This window comes from Panthera pardus, unplaced genomic scaffold (assembly GCF_024362965.1).
Source record: "Panthera pardus isolate Hobbes unplaced genomic scaffold, ASM2436296v1 HiC_scaffold_10, whole genome shotgun sequence".
Taxonomy (NCBI): domain Eukaryota; kingdom Metazoa; phylum Chordata; class Mammalia; order Carnivora; family Felidae; genus Panthera; species Panthera pardus.
The window spans coordinates 4,667,045-4,688,155 of record NW_026526655.1 but is presented as its reverse complement, the minus strand read 5'-3'; the positions used below and the strand labels follow the sequence as shown (position 1 = coordinate 4,688,155).

The following is a 21,111-nucleotide window of genomic DNA, read 5'->3' as shown; positions in this document are numbered from 1 at the left end:
AGGGGCGCCTGGGTGGCTCAGTCAGCTGAGCGTCTGACTTTGGCTCGGGTCATGATCTCACAGTTCGTGAGTTCGAGCCCTGCGTCGGGCCCTGTGCTGACAGCTCAGAGCCTGGAGCCTGCTTCGGATTCTGTCTCCCTCTCTCTCTGCCCACCCCCCCACTCGCACTCTGTCTCTATCTCTCAAAAATGGATAAATGTTAAAAATTTTTTTAAAAAAAAGATTCTTTAGTGTTCAAAATCATTAGTGTTTAAAAACATAATATTACTGGGGCACCCAGGAAGCTCAGTCGGTTGAGCGGCCAACTCTTAATGCTGGCTCAGCTCATGATCTCAGGATGTGTGGGATTGAGCCCTGCATCAGGCTCTGTGCTGGCAGCCTGGAGTCTGGTTCTCTCTCTCTCTCTCTCTCTCTCTCTCTCTCTCTCTCTGTCCCTGCTCTGCTTGCATACATGCGTGCACTCTTTCTCTCTCTCTCTCTCTCAAAATAAAAAAACATTAAAAAAAACAAAGAAACATAGGGGCTCAGTCGGTTGAGCATCCGACTTTAGCTCAGACCACGATATCACAATTTGTGAGTTCGAGCCCCGCTTCGGGCTCTGTGCCGACAGCTCGGAGCCTGGAGCCTCCTTTGGATTCTGTGTCTCCCTCTGTCTCTGCCCCTCCCCTGCTCACGCACTCTCTCAAAAGTAAATAAGCATTGAAAAAAATGTTTTTAAGCCCAAGGTGCTGTATTGCTGAAGTCTGTGGTCCCCAAAGCCGCTTGTCAGCCCCTGCTCAGAGCTCGTATCGCTCTGCAGCTGTCGCCAATCCGTAACCTGCAGCCTCCTCTCTCTCCTTATTGAACAACCACGTAGCGGACAGGTCTCCGAGAAGCCACCAGGTCATGCTTGGCCCTCTGCAATTACTGCGTCTTGCCCCCTTGGTTTCTCGTTTAAGAAGAGCCATGGAGTGTCCGCTCCCTGGTGTTTAAAGGGCACTGGTGCACGTACAGCAGAGGCTTATATCCATTTTACAGTATTCCGAGCGGAGGAAAAGGGCCATTTCTCTTCCCTTATCTGTTTATGATGCGATATGTTCCAAAGCGGATCCCATCAGCCACTGTTATGGCGAACTTAATTCGCTGTGATGGGGGTCCTACCACCAGGGCTGACGCGAGGGCTGCCCAGGCGCGTCCCGTTTCATGACACATTACGCGGGATCTAGGACCGCCTCACCTGACTGGCTCAGGCCCCCTCCGACTTGGCACAGATTTATCGGCATTTATGCTCTAGAACGGTTGCTCACATTTTCTCTAACGTTGAAGCCCGGAGACGGCGACGTGCGTGTGGCTGCTGTAGCTTAGCCGCGATTCCAATGTGAAAACACTCACTCAGTTTGCAAATTAATTCACAAACTTAATTTGTCAGACTAGCTTTGCAGAGACTAATAAAGGTGTCTGCTAAAGTTCCAACAAGATAATATGCCTGGGAGCGAAACGTGACCCTGGAGCACAGAGACGGTGAGAAGTTTGCCAGTTGAGGTGTCTGTACCTCCGGTGGTTTTTCCTTTCACGTCCCGCATTTCGCTGTGTTGTTGGACAATAGGTCAGAAAATGAGGGCCAGGGGGCGGGAAATACTGAAAATAAAAATATTACGGCTGCTTCTGGAACAGTCTGGGTGTCCCGCCCTTCTCTAATAGCATAACGAGGTTCCAAAAGGATTTCCTTGAATGACAGATTTGCTCTGAGTTGCCCTCAGTGCCCCCACTCTCTGCCCCCACTACCTGGGCCCCCCCCGGCCCCAGCTCTGTCCAGGGGTCCAGGCAGACAGCCCCCCAGGCCCTGCGTCCCCTTTCACCCACACCCACCCTTTCGAACTGGCCGCCTCCCAAGTGGGCAGTGAGAGGTTTGGAGAGGATTGGGCTCTGGGGTCCCTGCTGTGGTTCCAGGGACCAGAAAGTAAGCGTGAGCAGATTCTCTCGTCCTGGGACTCGTTTCCTGTGCAGGGAGCCTGAGAAAGCACGTGGGTCACTCTCAGCAGACAGGCGGGAGTCCCTCGTGGAGGGCCGCAAGCCGGGGCGGGGGTTGCGCCTTCCTCGGCCACGGTGCTGGTGGCAGCACGGCATCCACAGGTCGGACAGGAACGGACAGGAGAGGCCCCCCGGCTGCCTCTGCCTATGGCAATGGGCGCGTGCCGGGTCCCCAGCGGACGGTTGCCACGTGTTCTAGAGGCAGCGTTTGTCCACACGGGAAGCCAGGCTGAGGCCTCCCGTTGAGTGGACCCGGCGAGAGGAGGAAGGCCTGGGCGGGCTGGGCTCTCCCAGCCCCGTGACTCAGCCCCTGCCTTCGTTCCATCCTGGACCGCTACCTCTCAAGCGGATGTTCCTGTGGGACCTCAGTAGGCCTTTAAATCACCCAGAGGGGAAATCGAGGCCCAGGGTCTGTTCTCTGTGAGTACCTGGTGCTTGGTAGACGACCAAAGGGTGTGAGGCTTGAGCTGGGTCTTGTCCACGATTAGCCGAATGTTTCCTCCTTCCCAGGCCAGCTCGCGCTTGTGCCTGCTTTGAGGTTTCCGGGTAAAATTCCTACAGGTTGCCGCAGAACTTCAGAGGGGTGATGTTGTATCTGCCCTGTTGCTTGTAGCCTGGTGCGTATTTCTGCTCGGCCTGGCCAGGTTCCAAACAGACAGGTGTTGGGAGGTGCCCAGCGCTAATGACAGCAGAGCCCCAGGAGCCCCAGGACTCAGCCTGAACCCCGGACTGAGGTGTGGCGGGGAGAGCCAGCTCTGCTTATGGCTAGTGCTCTCATCCGCTGCCGTCTAGGTGGAAGGGGACCCGAGGGGGCGCTGGCCGTGCCGTGCCCCTGAGCACGTGATCCCGCCTCCCGGGCTGCCCCGGGCCGCACCTGCGCACTGAGCCACCCGCCCCCAACACCTACAGCTGGGCACCGCTAACTATGACTCACAGAAGTAATAAGCCTAATATAGTTGGCTTTATTTAATTAATAATGATTCTGTTCCGTTCCTCGGAACTCATAAAACACCCTGCAGGTTGGCAAAAACACTCATAATATTGATCAGAAGTCAGGCGGGATATTTATTTTGTCTTTGCCCCGTGAGCATAAATCCTTGTCCGTTGCCTCCTGCTCTCTGCATGCGGGATTTACAGTGGCCAGTTTCTTAAAAGCTTTCGGTAATTAAGGAATAAATATCCATCGGTCTTTGTTGGCCGTCCTTCCTTAGCAACGCGGCCAGGGGAGAAGGCATGCGTGCCAGGGGCGGCCTGCCGCGGGCCGGGGTCTTCTCCTGCAGAGAGAGGAAGCCCCCTGTTTTCCTAACATATTGTTCCGGCCCCCCTTCCGTGCCTCCCTCCCAGTTCCTGCTTTGCTCGAGGCAGAAAGACACTTTGGAAATTCCTTGCTGCTAGCTGGCTCTTTCTTTCCTCTCCTGTCGCTGTCCCAGTCACCATGTAAGCCACACAGGCCTCCTATCACTGCTGAGGATATTCCTTTCCTCCGATATACTTTGCTACAGAATCTCCTTTAAAATCAGCATTGACGAGGGCGCCTGGTGGCTCAGTCAGTTAAGCGTCCAACTTCAGCTCAGGTCACCGTCTCACAGTTTGTGAGTTTGAACCCCGCGTCGGGCTCTGTGCAGACAGCTCGGAGCCTGGAGCCTGCTTCGGATTCTGTGTCTTCCTGTCTCTCTCTCCCCCTCCCGGCTCACACTCTGTCTCTCTCTCTCTCTCTCTCTCTCTCTCTCTCAAAAATAAATAAACATTAAAAAAAAATTTTTTTTTTAATCAGCGTTGACAAATCCTCTCCCAGCCCGTCGAGTGGGAAGAAAGATGTTCCCGAGAGGAACATTGTGACAAGTGACAGGCACCAAAAAAAGTTCTTGGCCTTTTAATGTTTGGGGGAGGGGTTCCCAGAAAAATGAACACATTAGACTTGACACAGGGCTTTCGGGAAAGGCCGTTGTTGGCCAGTGCCTTACACAGGCATCCGGTGAAAGCCTCGTTTGTGGGGAGTGGAGGGCTGCGGCCAAAACCACCGGGGAGCACTGCTCACGACACCCTCGAGGACCCAGTGGGGCGTCCGGTCACCGTCCAGGGTCTGCCTCCCCCCACGACTCGTGTCCTGTGGTGCCACAGAACAGTGCCGAAAGCCAACCCAAAGCTTTGTGGTTATTCGCCGAAAACGTTCTTTTCTGCGAATCCAACCCATTAACCTCGTTACCCCTTGGCAGCCTGCTGAGCCCTCCCTGCCAGACTTGCAACACGGCCGGTGGCGTTTCCGTGTGACGGCATCCTCGCAGCTCGCCTTCGGATGCGCAGGGAGCGGAGAAAGGGGCGCCCCGTCCAGACGATTCTCTGAGGACCGTGGCCTGTGCCTAGCGTGCTCTTCCTTTGCTCTCCGGGTCTCCCCGCGGGCCCGTGAGACTTGCCCTGCCCTTTGCTCCTCACTGACTGCCAGGGTCGTTGACACTGACGGTGACCCGGGTCCTCTCTGGGACCCAGCTGCCCGGGCACCTCCCCTCACAGCACTTCTGTCGCGAGTCCTGGTGTCTGTGTCGTTTCCTTCGCACTCGCTATCCTCGAACATCTGTGGTTTCATTTCTCTTCATTCCGTATTTGTTTTTAATGCCAGAGCATTTTGGTAAGGAAAAACTGGGAGGGAAGAAATGACCAATCGTCTCCATGGGCCCTATCTGCAAGCAGCAGGGGGAACGTTCCAGATCACGTGCACCGTCCGAGATGGCAGCTGCCAGTGCGCCTGGGGTGTGTGAGGCCTGTCTAGAGCAACAGAGCAATCTTGTTTTACTCGGATTAAACTCAGACACCAGCACGTGGCTCATGCTGCCCCTTGGGGGGGCGGGGCGGGGCTCAGCTCTCGATTCTCTGACACAAGTCACATCGAACCGTTCCCCACAGGGAGGATCCGGTGTTGAGATCGTCAGAGAGGGGCTGTGACCGCAGGCCCGACCGCGACACCCTGCCAGGGCGGTGGCCTGGGATCGGGGCTTCCCCTTCTTGGGAAGGCAGCAGAGCCCAGAGGAGGAGCTGAGACAGTGACCACTGGGGTCAGCCGCTTGGCCGTCACAGGTGGGGGACCCACCTCTCTCTGGCTCCCCTTCTCCCCTTCTAAAACGGGGCAGGACCTACCTCACCGGGCGTCGTCAGAGTGAAACCACATAATTGACGAAAGGCTCAGCCCGATGGCCGACGCATCAGAAGTCCTTAAACTGTAGCTGTGACATCGGCGGTCACGTTCCTCGTCTGGGTGACAGAGTCAAGACAGAAGCGCGTGCCCACAGGCGGATCACCGCAAGCCCACACGTGGCTCAGGCAGAGTAGTAAACAGCGGTGGAAACAGGGTGCGGGGTCAAGGCCGGGTGAAAAGCAGCACGCGTGGAGGGCGGCATCCTAGGGACTTCACGTGGGAGGCCTCTGCTCGCAGGGATAGGAAGGCGCCAGCCCAGTGCTGGGCGGCTCGAGGTGCCACGGACGCCCAGCCCTTCCCGGGACACCCCTTCAATTACTGGGGACAGATGACCCTCACACTCGGGGCCTTTGTCATCGTGATCGTCAGCATCAGGTGTGGCTGGTCTCGCCCTGGTGGCATTCTCAGCTTCCAGACACCTCTGGCTGGCCGTTCGGAGACCCTCGTGTCTCCCCTGGAGCTGGGCACTGCAGTGGACTGCCAGGACCGGGCACAGTGGTCCTCACCCCACGACCGTTCCCGTGACCCAAGACAGAGCCCGGGGCAGCCCACACACCTCGAGCCGCCCCATCCCCGGGTCCTCGCCTCAGACACGGGGGTAAAGCTCTGCTTCCCACCACCCCGACCCAGCTCGTTTTCTCTGTGAATGTAAATGCTCCTTTCTGCTCCTCCCCCACCTCCTCTTCATCGTCTTTTCCTGACTCTTCACCTTGATCTTGCCATCCGCTGAGTTAGCTGTCCTTGCCGGGTGTGCATCATCTAGCTCATTTTAATAGACCCTGGGCGTTATTGGTGCCACACCGGCAGGGTGGTACCAGCGTCCACACCCTTCCGCCCTCTCCGTCCAGTCCCCGGGTCGGCCGAGGGGAGCGGGACTGTGGCCCAACCCTACCGAGCTCCTGGCTGCAGCTGGTCCCCAAAGCCCATCTCGAAGGCCAGGGCTGGTCTGGGAGCCTGGCTCTGCCCTGCCTGCCGGCAGCTTCTTCCTCCCACATTGCAACCTGCCTACACGACCCCGGACCCCCCTGTGTGTTCACGGTCCAGCCGCCCTATTTCAAACTCGGAAAAGCCATCCGTTGCACACCACCCACACTTGCGCCTTCTCTGAAGCTTGGAACGCAGATGACCCGTCTCTTTTTCTTTTGAAGCTTTTCAGGAAAAGACCTGTCCTTTTTTTGAGAGTGAGAACGAGCAGGGCCAGACAGAGGCGGGCAGAGAATCCGAGGCGGGCTCTGCACTGACAGCAGAGAGCTCGATGTGGGGCTCGAACTCACCAGCCGTGAGATTGTGACCTGAGCCAAAGTTGGACGCTCAACCGACTGAGGCACCCAAGCACCCCAAAAGGCCTTTCCTTTTAAAAATGTCATAATTTCTCTCAAAATATGGCCATGACTCTGCGATCACATGTGCATTTTGCTCGGTGTTTGACATGTAGCTCCTTTGTAGGAACGGGGACCATGCTCGGGGGCCCTTGATGAGCCCAGCGTCACTGGGAGTTCCCAGGAAAGGTGGTTTCCCTCCTCCTCGTCGTCATCACCCTCAGGATCGCCACAGCAGGTGCTCCTGGGACCTGCGGGCGGTATTTACTGGCGCCTGGGAATGATGTCATTTCCGTCTGGCAAGCACTGAATGTGCAGGTGGCAGCTGGGATGTGTCCCAGACTCATCTTCGGGGGCCACGCGGAGCCTTGGCCACATCAAGGTCAAGTGCGGCAGGGCCTGTCTGTCGGGCTGCAGGACCAGAGTGCATCCCAGCCCTGCAGACCCTTCAAGACTCTGCACACACGGTGCTGGGGACAGCCGGGGCCCCACCTGCTCCCTGACCCCCAAATCCTGTGCTGGGTACCTGACCGGCCCACAGCGCACCCACCAGGCGGTTTCCTGGCTCAGGGGCCGGTGGGGGGTGGAGGGCCACCTAATAAAGGGGCTTCATTTCAGGCCGGAAGGGAAGAAAATATTTACTACTGCACCTTCGATTGTGTCTTTCCTTTTTATTTTGGGGGGATTGGGTCAGTGTCTTTCTTCTGATTAGTCGTCTGTTCTCTCATTTTCTCTCACTCCCGTGCGGTTGATTTATTTAAAGGTGTGTCAGCACGGGGCTCAAATGAGGAGCTGGGCCGCCTTCTTTCTGCTGACGGCCGGCCGTGCCAATAAGTCATTTTTTAGCTCATTAGCTAACGGAGGCTGTGAGCAGCGGGCCTCCAGGGGATTGGAACGAGGTGAAGTGATCTGTTGCCAGCTACGCTGCTCTTGAACTGGCCTTCCTTGGGGAAAATGAAAGGCTCGGCCAAGACAAGCTGGGGATCCCAGAAGGAAGATTGGGACATCAGAGTAACAATTAGAGTATTTGTGTGTTGGCATCCTGGCTTCGTAGGGCAAACGGTCTTAGAATATTCTCGTAGAAAAGGAAACACTAGCGGAGTGTCCGTTTTTCGCGTGTTACGTGTCGGCACGGAAGCCGGAGGACAATGGTGGAGGCCGTGGGTGTCCAGAATGTTACGGGTCAGACTGGGCTACCCTAACGAAATACCGCAGATTGGGTGTCTCCAATACATAACTGTGTTTTCTCTTGGCTCCGGAGGCAGCAAGTTCAAGGTCAGGGTGCCAGGGCTGGTTTCTGGTGAAAGCTCTTCCTGGCTTGCAGACCGTGCCTTCTTGCTGTGCCCTCCCTCGGAGAGAGATCCCTGTGTCTCTTCCTCGTCTTATAAGGCCACTTTTTATGACCTCATTTAACCTCAGTTACCTCCCTAGAGGCCTGGCCTCCAAATACAGACACACTGGGATTAGGGCTTCAGCATATGGATTGGGGGGCGGCGGGGAGGGGACACAATTCAGTCCAAGAAGACTTGGGATATCTCAAGGCTGTGGACAGGGGCTAACCGCACTTGGCCCCAGACCCGCTGACAGCCACAGGGTCCTTTATGCCGGCTGGGCACCCCTCTCCCAGCATCCCGAGCCCCTCTGCTGCCCGTGGTAGGGTGTGGGGGGGGTCACACACACCAGGGACGCTGGTGGAGTTGTCGGGGCCCCTGGCCAAGAGTCCCCACCTCACCCCGCCGAGCACGTTGACGGCCCGGACTTAGAACCCTGAGCATCCAGCTGGCATTTGGCCACCACGGCCACCTTTGTCACGCACACCACCCCCGCAGGTGCGTTCTCAGGTGCTCGATGGCAACTGTGCGTCATTAGAGCTGCTGTCTGACTCCATCGTTGCAGCACCAACAGCTGCCACTTGCAGAGCGACGGCTGGGCCAGCACATCCTCCAGACATGCGGCCTCAGCCCCGAAACCACCCTGCCTTCTGTAGACCCGCTTTATGGGCGAGGGAGGGACGGCCCGAGAAGTCACTGAAGGCGTGGAAGTCTACACCGTGGAAGCAGGCACATAGATCCCGTCTCTCCGTTGCCAAAACCAAGGCCTGTGGCCCCACCGGCCTTGGGGCGATTCTCTTCTCCCGCCCTCGGCCACCGCGGAAAGCACACGGGGTAAAGCTTACCCACCCCCGCCCGGTGTATCGGGGTGCACGGTGACCACAGGACATGGGTTCTAAACAACAGCAAGTGCTTGAGCAGAAGTAGGGGTTCCTGAATTCACAAAACCCTCACACGCCCGTGTCTGAGTTCTCCGTTCCTACTCGCTGGATTTCAGCCGCGAAACAGAAGCATTCCTGATTCAGACATGAAGTGGCCTCGCTTAGCGCTCCGGCCCCTCCCGGTATCCGGAAAAACAGCGAGGGGCCGAAGTCCTGTAGGGCCCAGAAGCCGGCGTGGAAAGCTTCTGCTTTTAAACGGCAAAGAAGTTTTGGTGAAGAGCCGTGTTTCCGTCATGTGATGAAAGCCATATGTTAAACAGCTCTGGGGGCCTGGTGGACATGGGCTGGAAGAGGCAGCCCCCACCAAGAAGGCCACGTGGAGGCTTCGTTCTGTCTCCTTGCGGTGTTCCTCGGGGACGGCCCCCAGTATCAAGCCTGTTTTCTGTATTTGAGTCGGTGGAGGCCGTGCAGCCCTATTGGTAATACTCCCCTTGCTCTGGCTTCTGCAGGGTCACAGGTGGATCAGCCGTAAAGGCTGCCAACCGCTGGCCTTCCCTTGCGGGAACCCTCTCCAAGACCCTGTTCCTAATTTTAGAGACATAACAGTCGAGTCTTCCTTCGAAAGAAGCTCCCAAACTGGTATTCAGCCCCATGAAATCTGGACCCACCTTTGTTCCGTAATTATAAACAGCACTGACTTTTAAAAGCGAGGAATGGTGCAGGGTGGGGGAGCGTGCCTGGGTGGCTCAGTGGGTTAAGCGTCCGACTTCGGCTCAGGTCATGATCTCACGGTCCGTGAGTTCGAGCCCCATGTCGGGCTCTGTGCTGACAGCTCGGAGCCTGGAGCCTGCTTCAGATTCCGTGTCTCCCTCTCTCTCTGCCCCTCCCCTGCTCCTGCTCTGTCTCTCTCTCAGAAGTAAACATTAAAGAAAAAAATTTTTTTAAATAAAAGCAAGAAGCGGTTTAAACACAATCATTCAGACACACATCGACTTCAATTTCAGTGAATTCAGGCGAGCTTGTTTGTGGGGTGACCAGATCCCAGGACAGAAACCCCCCCCCCCCCCGCCGCCCCACTTCCCCAGGAGAGCACACCGCCCGCAGGAGAGGACTCAGAAGCTGGGGGCCTTCTTCATTCTTCGGCTGGGATGTCCGAATATTAAAAAGAGAATTGGATAACTACAGCTAGGACGATAGTTCCAGTGTTCAGTTCCCTGTTTTATCCCTGGGTGATTTGGCAATGCGAATTAAAACCAAGCAGAGCAGAATAAAACAGCTCTGACTTTAATGCCCACCAAAAAACGAGAGCTAGCAAGCGGGGACTTGAAAATCTGGATGCACCCTTCACCCTCGTCCCTTTTCATTTCATTCTCGTTTTGTTCTTGCTGTTTGGCGGTTTATGAAACGCACCAACGTATGTTAAATACATGTTAAATGTGGTTTTTTCATAGCACGAGAAACACGATTTTGTTGGAGTGTGTTGTCTCTCGCCTGCCCGGCACCCTCGCGTTTGTATTTTGGCCCAGGCGGGGACAGGGTGCGGGCCGTGTCCAGCTTCAGCCTCGTCCGTCCGGGCTGCGGGGGTGGGTTCTCAGCTGTAGCCAAGTGTTTGTCCTGGAAATCTCCGAATGAAAAGGGTCGGGGGTCACCCTGGGGTCACTCGCATGGACCAGGAAATGAAGCAAAACTAATCCAGATTTGCTCCTGGAAGAATCTGTTTGCCTAAGTATTTAAAAACAGATTAGGGCTAACCCGACACTAGATCACTGGGAGCAGTGTAAACACGAGTAAAAGGTGTAAACAAGCGTCTTTTCTGTCCTTCGGAAGAAGAAATGTCATGGTTAATGAGTTTTCTTTCTAGAGTGTCACGGAAGCCCTAAGTGATTCTCTGTGTAGTTTGTAGCTATGCACCCTGATTATTCTCTTGGAGAAAACGCTGGGTTTTAGGAGGGGTTAGTTGTGAACCAGTGTCTCATTTAAGTCTCTGGGGCATTAGAGTCCCTCTTCTCTGTAGGGCTTTTCTTTTCTTCTTTCATTAAGCAGCCACAGACCTTTGCTTCGGGACGGTGTGAACACACTTTGCTGTGGGTCTCTTCCTTTCTGTCTCCTTTTGCCCATTCTCTTCCCATTCTGCCCTCTCCTCTTCCTCCCCAGCCCTCCTTCCAGATGTCACAGGCAGCATCCTGTGCCGCTTGGACCCTGAACCCCGCCTTCCCCCAAAGTTCAGGAAGCACATTCTCAGCAGGCCCAGTGCTGCTGGGGGAGGGACGCCTGGGGCTGCTGTCTGCATCCCGAGGCCCTTCCCCGCCCTTCCCCAGTGTCCTCCCCTCCTGCACCCCTAGCTCAGCTCTGGCCTCGGGCCGCCTGCCTTGTCTCCTGGGCTGGGCCCTAGAACATCTTGGTGTTCCCCACGTATCCAGAGAGATTACAGAATCACGTAGGAACTTAGTTTGCTTGTCTTTTCTAGACCTCCACATGGGGGTCTCTGCGGTTTCATCCATGGGCCTGTAGTAAGATTTTCCTCAACCGAAGGATGTGGAGATCAGGAGGATCACATACTCCCTTCCGTGGGGAGGAACTACGAGCTAAGCGTTCAAGGTCACACCCAGGTGCGGGGAGCCCACTGGCCATCCTGTCCGCTATGCTCCGTAATGTCCTCTGATCCCGACTAAACGCTGTCATTGCTTATCCGGCCTGCGGCATCCACCCTGCATCGTGCCAGACCCTGGGTAGGGGGGTGGTTCCCCCTGGCCGCAGCTTCCGCGGCACCAGAACCCCCGCCTGCAGGCTCTGCAACCACCCCCCAAGAGGTTCTGACTCCGGAGGTCCGGGGCGGAGCCTGAGATTCTGCATTTCTAACAAGTTCCCAGCTGCTGCCGGTCAGGGACCCCACTTTGTAAAAAAAAAATAAGCCCGTCCCTCAGGGGGCTTCCTTGCGAAGATAACCGTCTCCTGCTATCTCGCTTCCTCCCCGATGCCCCCGGACCACGTGGGTTCTGGAGCCAGAGGGGTTTCGGCCTCGGCCACCCTTCCTGATTGCGACTGCACCTGTGTGGGGACTCTTGCAGGGAAGAGAAGGAGCGGTGGATCCGGGCCAAGTACGAACAGAAGCTCTTCCTGGCCCCGCTGCCCTGCACGGAGCTGTCCCTGGGCCAGCACCTGCTGCGGGCCACCGCCGACGAGGACCTGCGGGCCGTCATCCTGCTGCTGGCGCACGGCTCCCGGGACGAGGTGAACGAGACGTGTGGAGAGGGGGACGGCCGCACCGCGCTGCACCTGGCATGCCGGAAGGGGAACGTGGTCCTGGCTCAGCTCCTGATCTGGGTAGGTCACCGCGCACAGGACAGCATAGCCGCGGGCGCCTCGCTCTGCTCTGCGGGCATCTCTCTGGTGGGAGGCGGCGGGTCTGAAGATGGGAAGCATACGAGTAGGGAATTTGGAATTGAGGCGCGGAGGCCCCTGGCTGCCGGGCTCCCCTGTGTGAGGACACCGCTTGAGGACCGATCAGAGGGAGGGAGGGGGTCCGCGGGGCTTGCTTTGCCCAGCCCTCCCTCGCTGGGTGTCTGCAGAGCTCATCTGTCTCATGACCCCTCTGGGTCAGGTGCGGGTGGAGTGTCTGTCCTGTTCCTTTTACAACCAACTGCCGTCCTCTGTGTTTGGGAGGGGGGTGGAGGGGGAGGATACAGCTAGTTTATATGGTTTTCCCTTTACCAAACCCAGAAATACTGGACCCAGAGTTTGATGGTAGGACTTTATCAAAGGGCTTCTTCTGGACTGTTCTGGTTAACTTCCACTAGGGAAAATTATTCTTTTGTTTGTTTGTTTGTTTGTTTGTTTGTTTGAGAGAGAGAACGCAAGTAGGGGAGGGGCAGAGAGAGAGGGAGACACAGAATCCGAAGCGGGCTCCAGGCTCCGAGCTGTCAGCACAGAGCCCGATGCGGGGCTCGAACTCACGGACCGTGAGATCGTGACCTGACACGAAGTCAGACGCTCTAACCGACTGGCACACCCGGGCGCCCCTAGGAAGAATTATTCTTAGATTTCTACAGACGCATTCGTCACGAAGCCTGAATGGCGACAAGAGGGGGACAGTGTGTAGAGCCGCGGGCACCTGAGCAGCCCACACCCGCGGTGGCACGGCCCGCACACCTCTGGGGCTCAGCCACCGCGCGTCCCCACCGAAGGGCGACAGAAGGCAGCCTGCCGAGAGGTCCCCGGCGGGGGCGGATGGCGGTGCTTACCCATAGTAGGACCTGAATAGGGGTAACAGAGGACTTCTCTGCACCCTTGTGTTTTACATACAGATTTTCCCCAATGAAAGAGAATCACCTCCGAGATCAAGAAGTGCTTATTTTTTGTTTTTACGATTGGAAAGGCAGAATTGAACTAACAAAGCCAGGATTACCCTCGGTCTCCTGCAGAAAGGAGGGCCTTCTGGGAGTCAAAAGCACATGGTTTCTTTCAAAGGACGCGCCGTGGGGCCGGCTGTGGCCTCTGGCCATCCGCGTCCCTAGCCACCTCATCTGTGGCCCTTCCCGGGGTGGTCCGTCCCCCCCCCCCCCCCCCCGCACGAGCTGCCACACGGCTTGGAGAAAGGCGCCTGGTCCCCTCCTCCGGCGGCACACCGCCCCCCCCCCCCCCCCCCGCGACCCTAACGGCCCTCTCCGTTGCCTCCGCAGTACGGGGTGGACGTCATGGCCCGCGACGCCCACGGGAACACGGCGCTGGCCTACGCCCGGCAGGCGTCCAGCCAGGAGTGCATCGACGTCCTGCTGCAGTACGGCTGTCCGGACGAGCGCTTCGTGCTCATGGCCACCCCCAACCTGTCCAGGAAGAACAATAATCGCAACAACAGCAGCGGGCGGGTGCCCACCATCATCTGAGGGCCGCCGGGCCCCCGCAGCCTCGCGCCCTCGCCCAGAGGTCACGACACGTGAGTCCCGTCGCGTCCCCACTCCTCCTGGCGGTCAGCCGCCCACCCGCCCTCACCCCGCGCGCAATCACAAAAGCCTGACCGTCCTCGCGGGGGCGCAGCGGAGGCCGCGAGGCTGCAGGACCGACTCCTTTCCCCCCCCTGAACTCCCCCCCCACCGCGACAAGCAGGGGCTGCCCGGGGGGGGGGCCTTGGTTTCTTGATAGCACACCGCGAGGTCCCCCGGCCCGGCGGCCTGTGGACACAGAGCACGGCACAAGGGACGGGGACGAGAGGGGGAGGGGAGGCGAGGAGCAAGGAGAAGGGTAACTCTCCTTAACTGGCAGTTAAGCACATCAGTACATTTCACCTCTACCAAACGGAACCACTCGGATTTCATCTCTTCTCCGAGGAGCTTGACGGCATAAATCAGAAGCAGGCAGAGTTTGTCAGGTTTGAAGCCCCTATGATGGTATGTGTCAAATCAGTTGTAGCTAATCTGTCCGGGGAGAATACTGGCTTCATTACACTTGTATAGTAGAGTTCTTCCAGCATTACCGCTGTTTAATAGAACATGATTAGTCATCACCGAGAAAAAAGCATATTAGCCGAGGAGGTAGTTACACAGCACGCTCCGATGCTTGCCACGATGTGATTGTAATACTTCTTAGAAGCATCATATCATCTCAGACATGTTCTTTCGAGCCCTTGGAGCCCTTCTTTCTAAATTCACTGTCATAATTTAGTATCTGTTTAATTTTTCAGTCCAAAGAGAGGAAATCAGTTGCTGAGTATTATTTGACTGCCGTCGCTCTCCTTGGTGCAAAAACAAAATGGAAAAAATAAATAAGGGTAACTCGGAAATTCAAAAGGAAATCACGGATCCAAGCTAATAATAACACTTCGAATACATGCAGTAAAGTAACCGAAGGCATAAAAGGCTATTTTTTTTTTTTTTTTTTTTTTTTTGCCCCAAACAGCAGAGATATTTTACTTCCTTTTGCCAAGGTGGAGGTCTTGGGTCCTCAGTCACTCCTGGGCCACGCCAGAGTGTCACCCAGGCTTCTGTGTTATGTCTTTAGATAAGATTGTGAAAATCTATTTGAATAAAAGGAGTTCATAAATATGCATTGATTTTTGTACAGACAAATGTCACCTCTGTTAATTTATAAACTGAACTAGATGTGAACTAATAATGTGCAACTAGTTGAGATGAGAGGGTTACAGATCATTGTACATGGAAAACACTCCCAGCAGCAAACACTTCCATTAATGTGATAGACAGCTTTGAAAAAGGAACACATCGGAAGATGGTAGTACAATTTGCTTATTAAAATCGAGAAAGGGGGAAAAAAAAAAAAAACAGACACTGAAGCATTTTAGAGAAGAGGAAGGCGGCATGTGATTTCTCATCATTTCGATCTGATGGCACTTCTGCCGACCCAGAGGAGGGGCCGTGGCAAAGCAGGGGGCGACTGTGCGAATCCCAGACCCCTGGGGTTATCAGCACGTCCCCTGGTCTGCCGTCACTGTGTGCCATCGGGGCTGCTCTCAGACGTTAGCCACCTTCAACGTGGCCAGGTTGTGACACCCTGGGTTAAAAAGGAAAGGGGCGGCTTTGCCTGGAGCGCTTTAGCAGTATGTGGGAGGAGAGGGTCGTCCAATGGGAAGGCGCCTCTGGGCTGCTGTAGCACAGAAACCAAGGCCACGCCAGGCCAGTGCCCCCCTCTCCCCCCCTCCCCGGGGAAGTCCCCTGCTCTCATATATGAAACCTTCTATTTTGTAAGAGTTGTCCCTCTTCTTTCACTTTAAAAAAAAAAAAAAACACACAATTCAAGTAGGTGGGGAAAAAATAAAGCTTTACACAGAATTTATATGTGGGTCAGTGTTTCATGGACATTTGCAACCTTGCTTCCTCTGCGTGGAGCCCAGCGGGCTCCGGGAATGGAAGGTTCAGAAGGCTGAGAGCCCTGACCACAGGTCCCTGATCCTCCCCCTGGTTTTTAATTCTGTGTTTCATCACTGTGCAGTTATTTTAAATGTGAATGGGGGGAAAAAATGTCACTGCCTATTTTTGAAGAACTCATTACTGTTCTATTCCACCTGGACACGTTCTCCTCCTCACAGCCTTTAGCATAGACTTCACGTAGTGAACGCAGATATAGTATAAATGAAATTCTTAAATTATTTCATTGTAGTTAATTCCCACTATAGGAACGCCCTATCATATAGCGAAGCCTCGTTTTGAAAAGAAACAGAATTCCTTGTAAGGCTTCTCTTTGAGATGTATATGAGTGTGTACATATTATTATATGTGTTTATAATATAATATTTTCCCAAACGACTCCTTTTTTCACTTAGCCTTTCACGACCTGAATGCTAGACCGGTTTTCCCCCCACCCTCCCACCCCACCCCTTCCCTCTCTCCGGCACGGGGACTTCATTGATTCCTCCTCAGAAAACCTGACCCTTCTTCTGCTATTTTTAGCCATGCTTCGGGAGGCGGCCTGCTTTCCTGAGCCCGAGTTTTGGCAACAGAGGAAAGGCAGTGGTGGTTTTCGAGGGTTTTCCTCTAAAATAAAGCGACTGATGGCTAATCCGTTTATGTTTCAGTGTCAGACCAGAAGGGCTTTCTTCGCCAACAATGCTGCCATTCCCATCTTAGAGCCTTACTTAACGCCAAGGCCAGGAAGCCAAAACCCAGGGCTAGTGTTAGAAATAACCAATTTGGGAAGGGGGTCGAGTTGTGTTCGTTGGTTCTCGTGGAAGTTCTGCGAAGTGACCGTGAGGACACCAGTGCATAGTCCAGCCTCTTCTGTTCAGAAGTAAAACTTCCCTTACCGAGAAACCACGTGCTGGGGAAGACACACACACGCACGCGGTCACGGGTTAGGGTAGCTTCACGATCTGGCTGGATTCCTTCTGTGCCCCAGAAACCCTGCAGAGAAAGGAGCCTTGATTCTGACCCTGTGAGAGCAGATCTCCGGTACTGGGCGGAAAGGTGGCTCGCCAAGCCCAGAGCCCCAGTCATGGGGCCCCGGCCCCCGCCCGTCTCCTGTCATCCTAGGAGAGGAGCGGCTCCAGGGTGAGCGGGTGACAGATTCCCGAGTCTGTGGCCCCATGAGCGGGTGCAGTTGTGGGTCTCCCAGTGAACGCACACCGCGCGTAATTATCCCGGGAGGCAGGGGGTGCTTGCTGATCACGCGGCGGTCGGGTGCTCTCGTTGGCTTACTCTTGACCAGGATCCTGAAAGGAGCCCATTCTCTGCCCGTGAGCCCGGGCAGCGGCCCTTCCAGCACCACTGCCTTCTGAAGCTTTGTCTAGCCTGATGGGGTCGCCTTGGACCCAGCCTCTGCCGTCGGGCCTAGCGACCATTCTTTGCAGTTTTGTAACACCTGCACGCATTCAGGGTCATTCTCTACATCCTCAAAGCAGCGGCCACTAACTTATAGGGGAGAGCGTGGTCCAGTGAGAAAGACAGCCCTGGCTCTCCTGTCCCTCCTGTGTGGCCTTGGGCAGAGGCCCCCAGCTTTGGGGATCTTTTTCCTCATCTGTGAAACCGGGGTGGCCTTGCGGGATCTGATGACCAGTCGGTTGCCAACCAATGTGATAAAAGCCAGCCAGACACCCAGCCAGAGGCTGGATGCTCAGGAAATGGGATTGTTCATTTAGAACAGAAATGCCGAGAGCAGAAAGCCAGAACCCAGGCCTGGAGAGCTGCCCCCAGGCTGGCGGTGCGTCCCCCAGCCAGGGCCCTAGGGAGTCGGTGACGGCCCCCCCTTCCCATCTGAGCCTCTGGGCCTCCCCTCTGCAGGGCCAGTCAGTGCCCTTCCCCACCCCTGTGTGCTGGGAGCAGTGTCAGAGGAGGGGCCTCGCTGGAGCAGCCGTCCCTTTCAGGGCTGGCATCAGGCTCGGCTTGTCTAGTCCCTACACTTGGGGAACACATCTTCCCCGTCAAGGGTGGCCACTGGGTCCTACCCGGCCCCCAGCCCGAGCTGTGCTCGAGGATGACCTGGGTCACCACGGCTCCAGCTGTGCCCACCCTTCCTCCTCGCATTTAGAATGTTCCGGAAATAAGAAGAAGTCCACATTCCCGCCTAGGGAGGTTCAGAAGCCTTGCAACAATATAGAGCCTCTAAGAGTAAGTATGGTCAGGCCTCAAAAACTTCTCAAAAGGCAAAGATAATTGGAAAGCAAATCCATTACCCCTCGATGGGCCCTTCCCCCCTCCCCCCTCTGCGCTATTTCCATCCCTCACGCGCCCCACAAGGTCGGCCTGACTTTCTAGAACTCCCCTGGATTGTATTTATGTCCTTCAAGCAAACAAATTGAAAAGCAGTCAGGAAGGAATTCGAATAGAAATGTGCTGAAGAATCACATCTTTCTTTCCCGGGAAATATAATTTATTTCTCACTGGTCTCCTCAAATGGGGGTTTCACACCTTGTGACGTCCTGTCTTCAAGTGATTCTCACCCCCATCCTTCACCAAAAAGCTAAATAAGGGCCTTTGGCATCCAGACTTGGATTTTTCACTTCGGGCCATTATCGACACGTTTCCTGTTTGAATTCCCAAGTGGCTTTCTCCTGGAAGCCCTGTGGTCAGTGAGCCCTCGGTGTGGGCCCCCGCCCGCTCCGTGCCCTACACCCTGATGGCTCTGTCATCGTTCAGGCATCGAAATCAGGTTGCCTTTCAGTCAGAATATTCAAGATTGAATTGAATATTCAAAATATCCAACTCCAGTTACGCAGAGGAGAGAAGGTGGGGGGCGGGTTAGATGGAAACAGACTTTTATTTCCATCGATGCCGGGAAGTTGTCTCTGGAACCCAGAATGGCCAGGCCCCTCGCGAGGAGAGAGAAACAGTGCCACTCAGGGTCAGCACGCCCCCACTGACCCCTCAGCTCTCCCTTCGTGAGGAAGAAAGGACAGGTAACAGCTTAGAATTCATATTTCAAAAACACTCTTGGAGGAGAAGGGCTGTCCTTACATAGATTTTTTTTTTAAACAATATTAACGGACTTCCTGTTTAATTTTGGATGTCTGCTGCTTTTTAAACAAACATTGACACTTCTTTCCAGTTCCGGTTTTTCAGTTTGGGCCAGAGTAGCAATTAGAGGATGAACTCATCAGCCATCAGCACGGGATTCTGCAAAACCAGAGAGTCTGTTTTTTAGTCTGTGATCTTCAAAACGCCCAAGTTCTAGAAGGAGTTTGGTTTCACCAGTGTAGGAAGCACCGTCCCAAAGCAATGCGTCAGGACCACAGATTTGAAAACTGCTCTCACCGCGTTTCACTAATGAGGCCCTCGTTTTGTTCTCATGTGACGGCATTTGGTTCTGGGGCTTGCACCCGGTTGGTAAAAATGCCCTTCTCCGAGGCCTTCCCGTCCAAAGGGCCTGCGGTGCCCGGGGTACGTGCAGGGCAAGCCACCTCGGTCAGTGTGCGAGAGGTCAGCTCAGGGCTTGTGTTTTATTTTGGCCTGGTGTGTGTGGCTTCTGTAGAGAAGGTCCTCCGAGGGTCACGTTGGAGCTGTATGCTAGAGACTCGCCTGTCAAAGTCGAGTTAGGTCCCCTCTAGAATATTCCCTGGCGGCAGGGATATCCTGTCTTCTGTTTTGAGACGCGGGTAAAAGAAAGGAACCACACAGATGTGAGAGCTTTGGGGAGTCTTCCGAATGGAACGGCCCGGTGTTGGGAGCGCTTGCCCCTAAATCAGAGTCTGCCCTGACCTCCCCGTACCTCCCCAGATGGTGTCAACACTGGCCTGGGAAGCTAATATCTGAGCTGGCCCAAACTCATGTGAAGAAGTTGGGGCCCGACCCCAGAAGCCCACACAGTTAGGGATTCCTCGTGTAAGATGGCCAGTGTCCGGGCTTGATGAAGGACATCCTGGGGCTTTCCAGCTCTGGCCTAGCACCTGGATGTTGAAAGCCTGAGTGGGCAGCCCAGCCGATGTCCCCTGCACCCTGCTCTGCACCTGACATGCCGCTGAGTGGCCTGGGGGACATGTGCATCCTGCCCGGGCCCTTGGAGGGTCAGGGGACAGTGGGGACCAAGGGTGCATGGGCCAGAGCCGGGAGTTAGCTCACTGACCGCTCTCAGGAACACATCACGCCTTCCAGCCCCACCCCCCGGGCGCCCAGGCAGATCTGAGAGAGGACTGGGCTGTCACACGGCTCATGGGCAGCAGATATGCTTAGAAACTGCTTTGCGGCCGTTCGCGCATCTCGAGGTTAGAAATCCCGTCTTCTCCAACCCTTGAAAAGATCGCGGTTCCCCTCCTGCAGCTGTGCTTTTGTCTAAAATCTGTCGAATTCTTGAGGTGGCACCCCTGCCCCGGTCTGAGCACCCGCGTGCTGGGGAGGATGCTGCGTGCCCTTGACCAAGGGCGCTCCGCAAAGCCTTGGGAGGCCTGGGCCGGCTGCCCCGGGAAGGGCTGGAGGGGTGGGCCACGCCAGCCACGGGCACGGCCACGTGGGTTCCAGGAGAGCGTCCTGCCCCAGACGGCCCCCTCCTCTCCTGCCCATGACCTCGAATGGGGTTCTCGTGTGGCCACGGGTGTGTTTCTGAACGGGAGCCTGGGCGGGTCAACGGTGGCAGCCAAGAGGCATTTCTAGGAGGGAACAGGGAAGGCCGGGTCCCTGCCCACCTCCCAGCACGTCTTGCTTCTGTAAATAGCAACGTACAGAAGACGGAAGAGCGGCCCAGGGTTTATCCAGAGACGGCTTTGGTTTCTTTGGGGTTTTTTTTCCTTTTTTTGGTTGTTTTTATATTACCTCATTCAGCAAGTTTGTTTCACGAGGACTCAATGACGCTTTATTTATATTGTTTGTACTGTAATTAAAACCATTGACAGACATTTCACTTTGCTTGTTATTTCTTATGATTTTGTTTTGATTAAATAGGCCAGTTTGTATTTTCCTGCATTGGGATTTTTTTGTGTCGGCTGTACAGTATTCTAAGGGGGAAAAAAAAGAAAGAGAAAAATGTGTAAAGTAATGGAGAGAGGTGGCTATAGTGTAGAGGCCTCTTTCTAATAAAGAAATGAAAATATGTCTACACTGCTTTCCGTGGAGGTTTTGTTGGGCTTTGGGGGGGAGCGGGGGGACGTGTTGGTCATTTGTCACGACTAATTGGATTTCGGCGCTCAGGCGAGGTAAATCCGAGAAGAGGTGATTACAGAAGGGAGTGTGCAAGGCCCAGGCGGCCTCTCGCATGAGGAAGTCGGCACGCGGGTGCTGTGGTCGTGGCGCGAGGGGACGTTAAGGAGCGTGTCTTCCAACTTGTTCGTCTACGAGCCACTCTAAGGGCCCGTGCGTGGTTTCCCCAGCCCGAGACTGGCTGGGCCACACCGCCCCAGACGTGTGAGGAGGGCTCAGCAGGTGGCTAGGGAGTAAAACCATTCCAGGACGCTGTTATGAATAGTGTTGTTATGAATAGTGTGACGTTCTTCTCATACAAAATACATG

The 21,111-nt window shown here is 55.2% G+C and overlaps 1 protein-coding gene across 16 annotated transcripts in view; it reads left to right on the top strand.

Moving 5' to 3' along the window:
* The window catches only part of AGAP1 (ArfGAP with GTPase domain, ankyrin repeat and PH domain 1), a 546,313-nt gene extending 531,540 nt beyond the window's left edge, over positions 1–14,773 (top strand). For all 16 annotated transcript variants that reach the window (XM_019445480.2, XM_019445481.2, XM_019445482.2 and 13 more), the window contains 2 exons: positions 11,800–12,055; positions 13,411–14,773. In XM_019445480.2, the coding sequence (XP_019301025.2) occupies positions 11,800–12,055; positions 13,411–13,614 (460 nt within the window). In that variant the 3' untranslated portion in view covers positions 13,615–14,773. The remainder of the gene's footprint in view (positions 1–11,799; positions 12,056–13,410) is intronic.
* Positions 14,774–21,111: the final 6,338 nt, after the last annotated feature.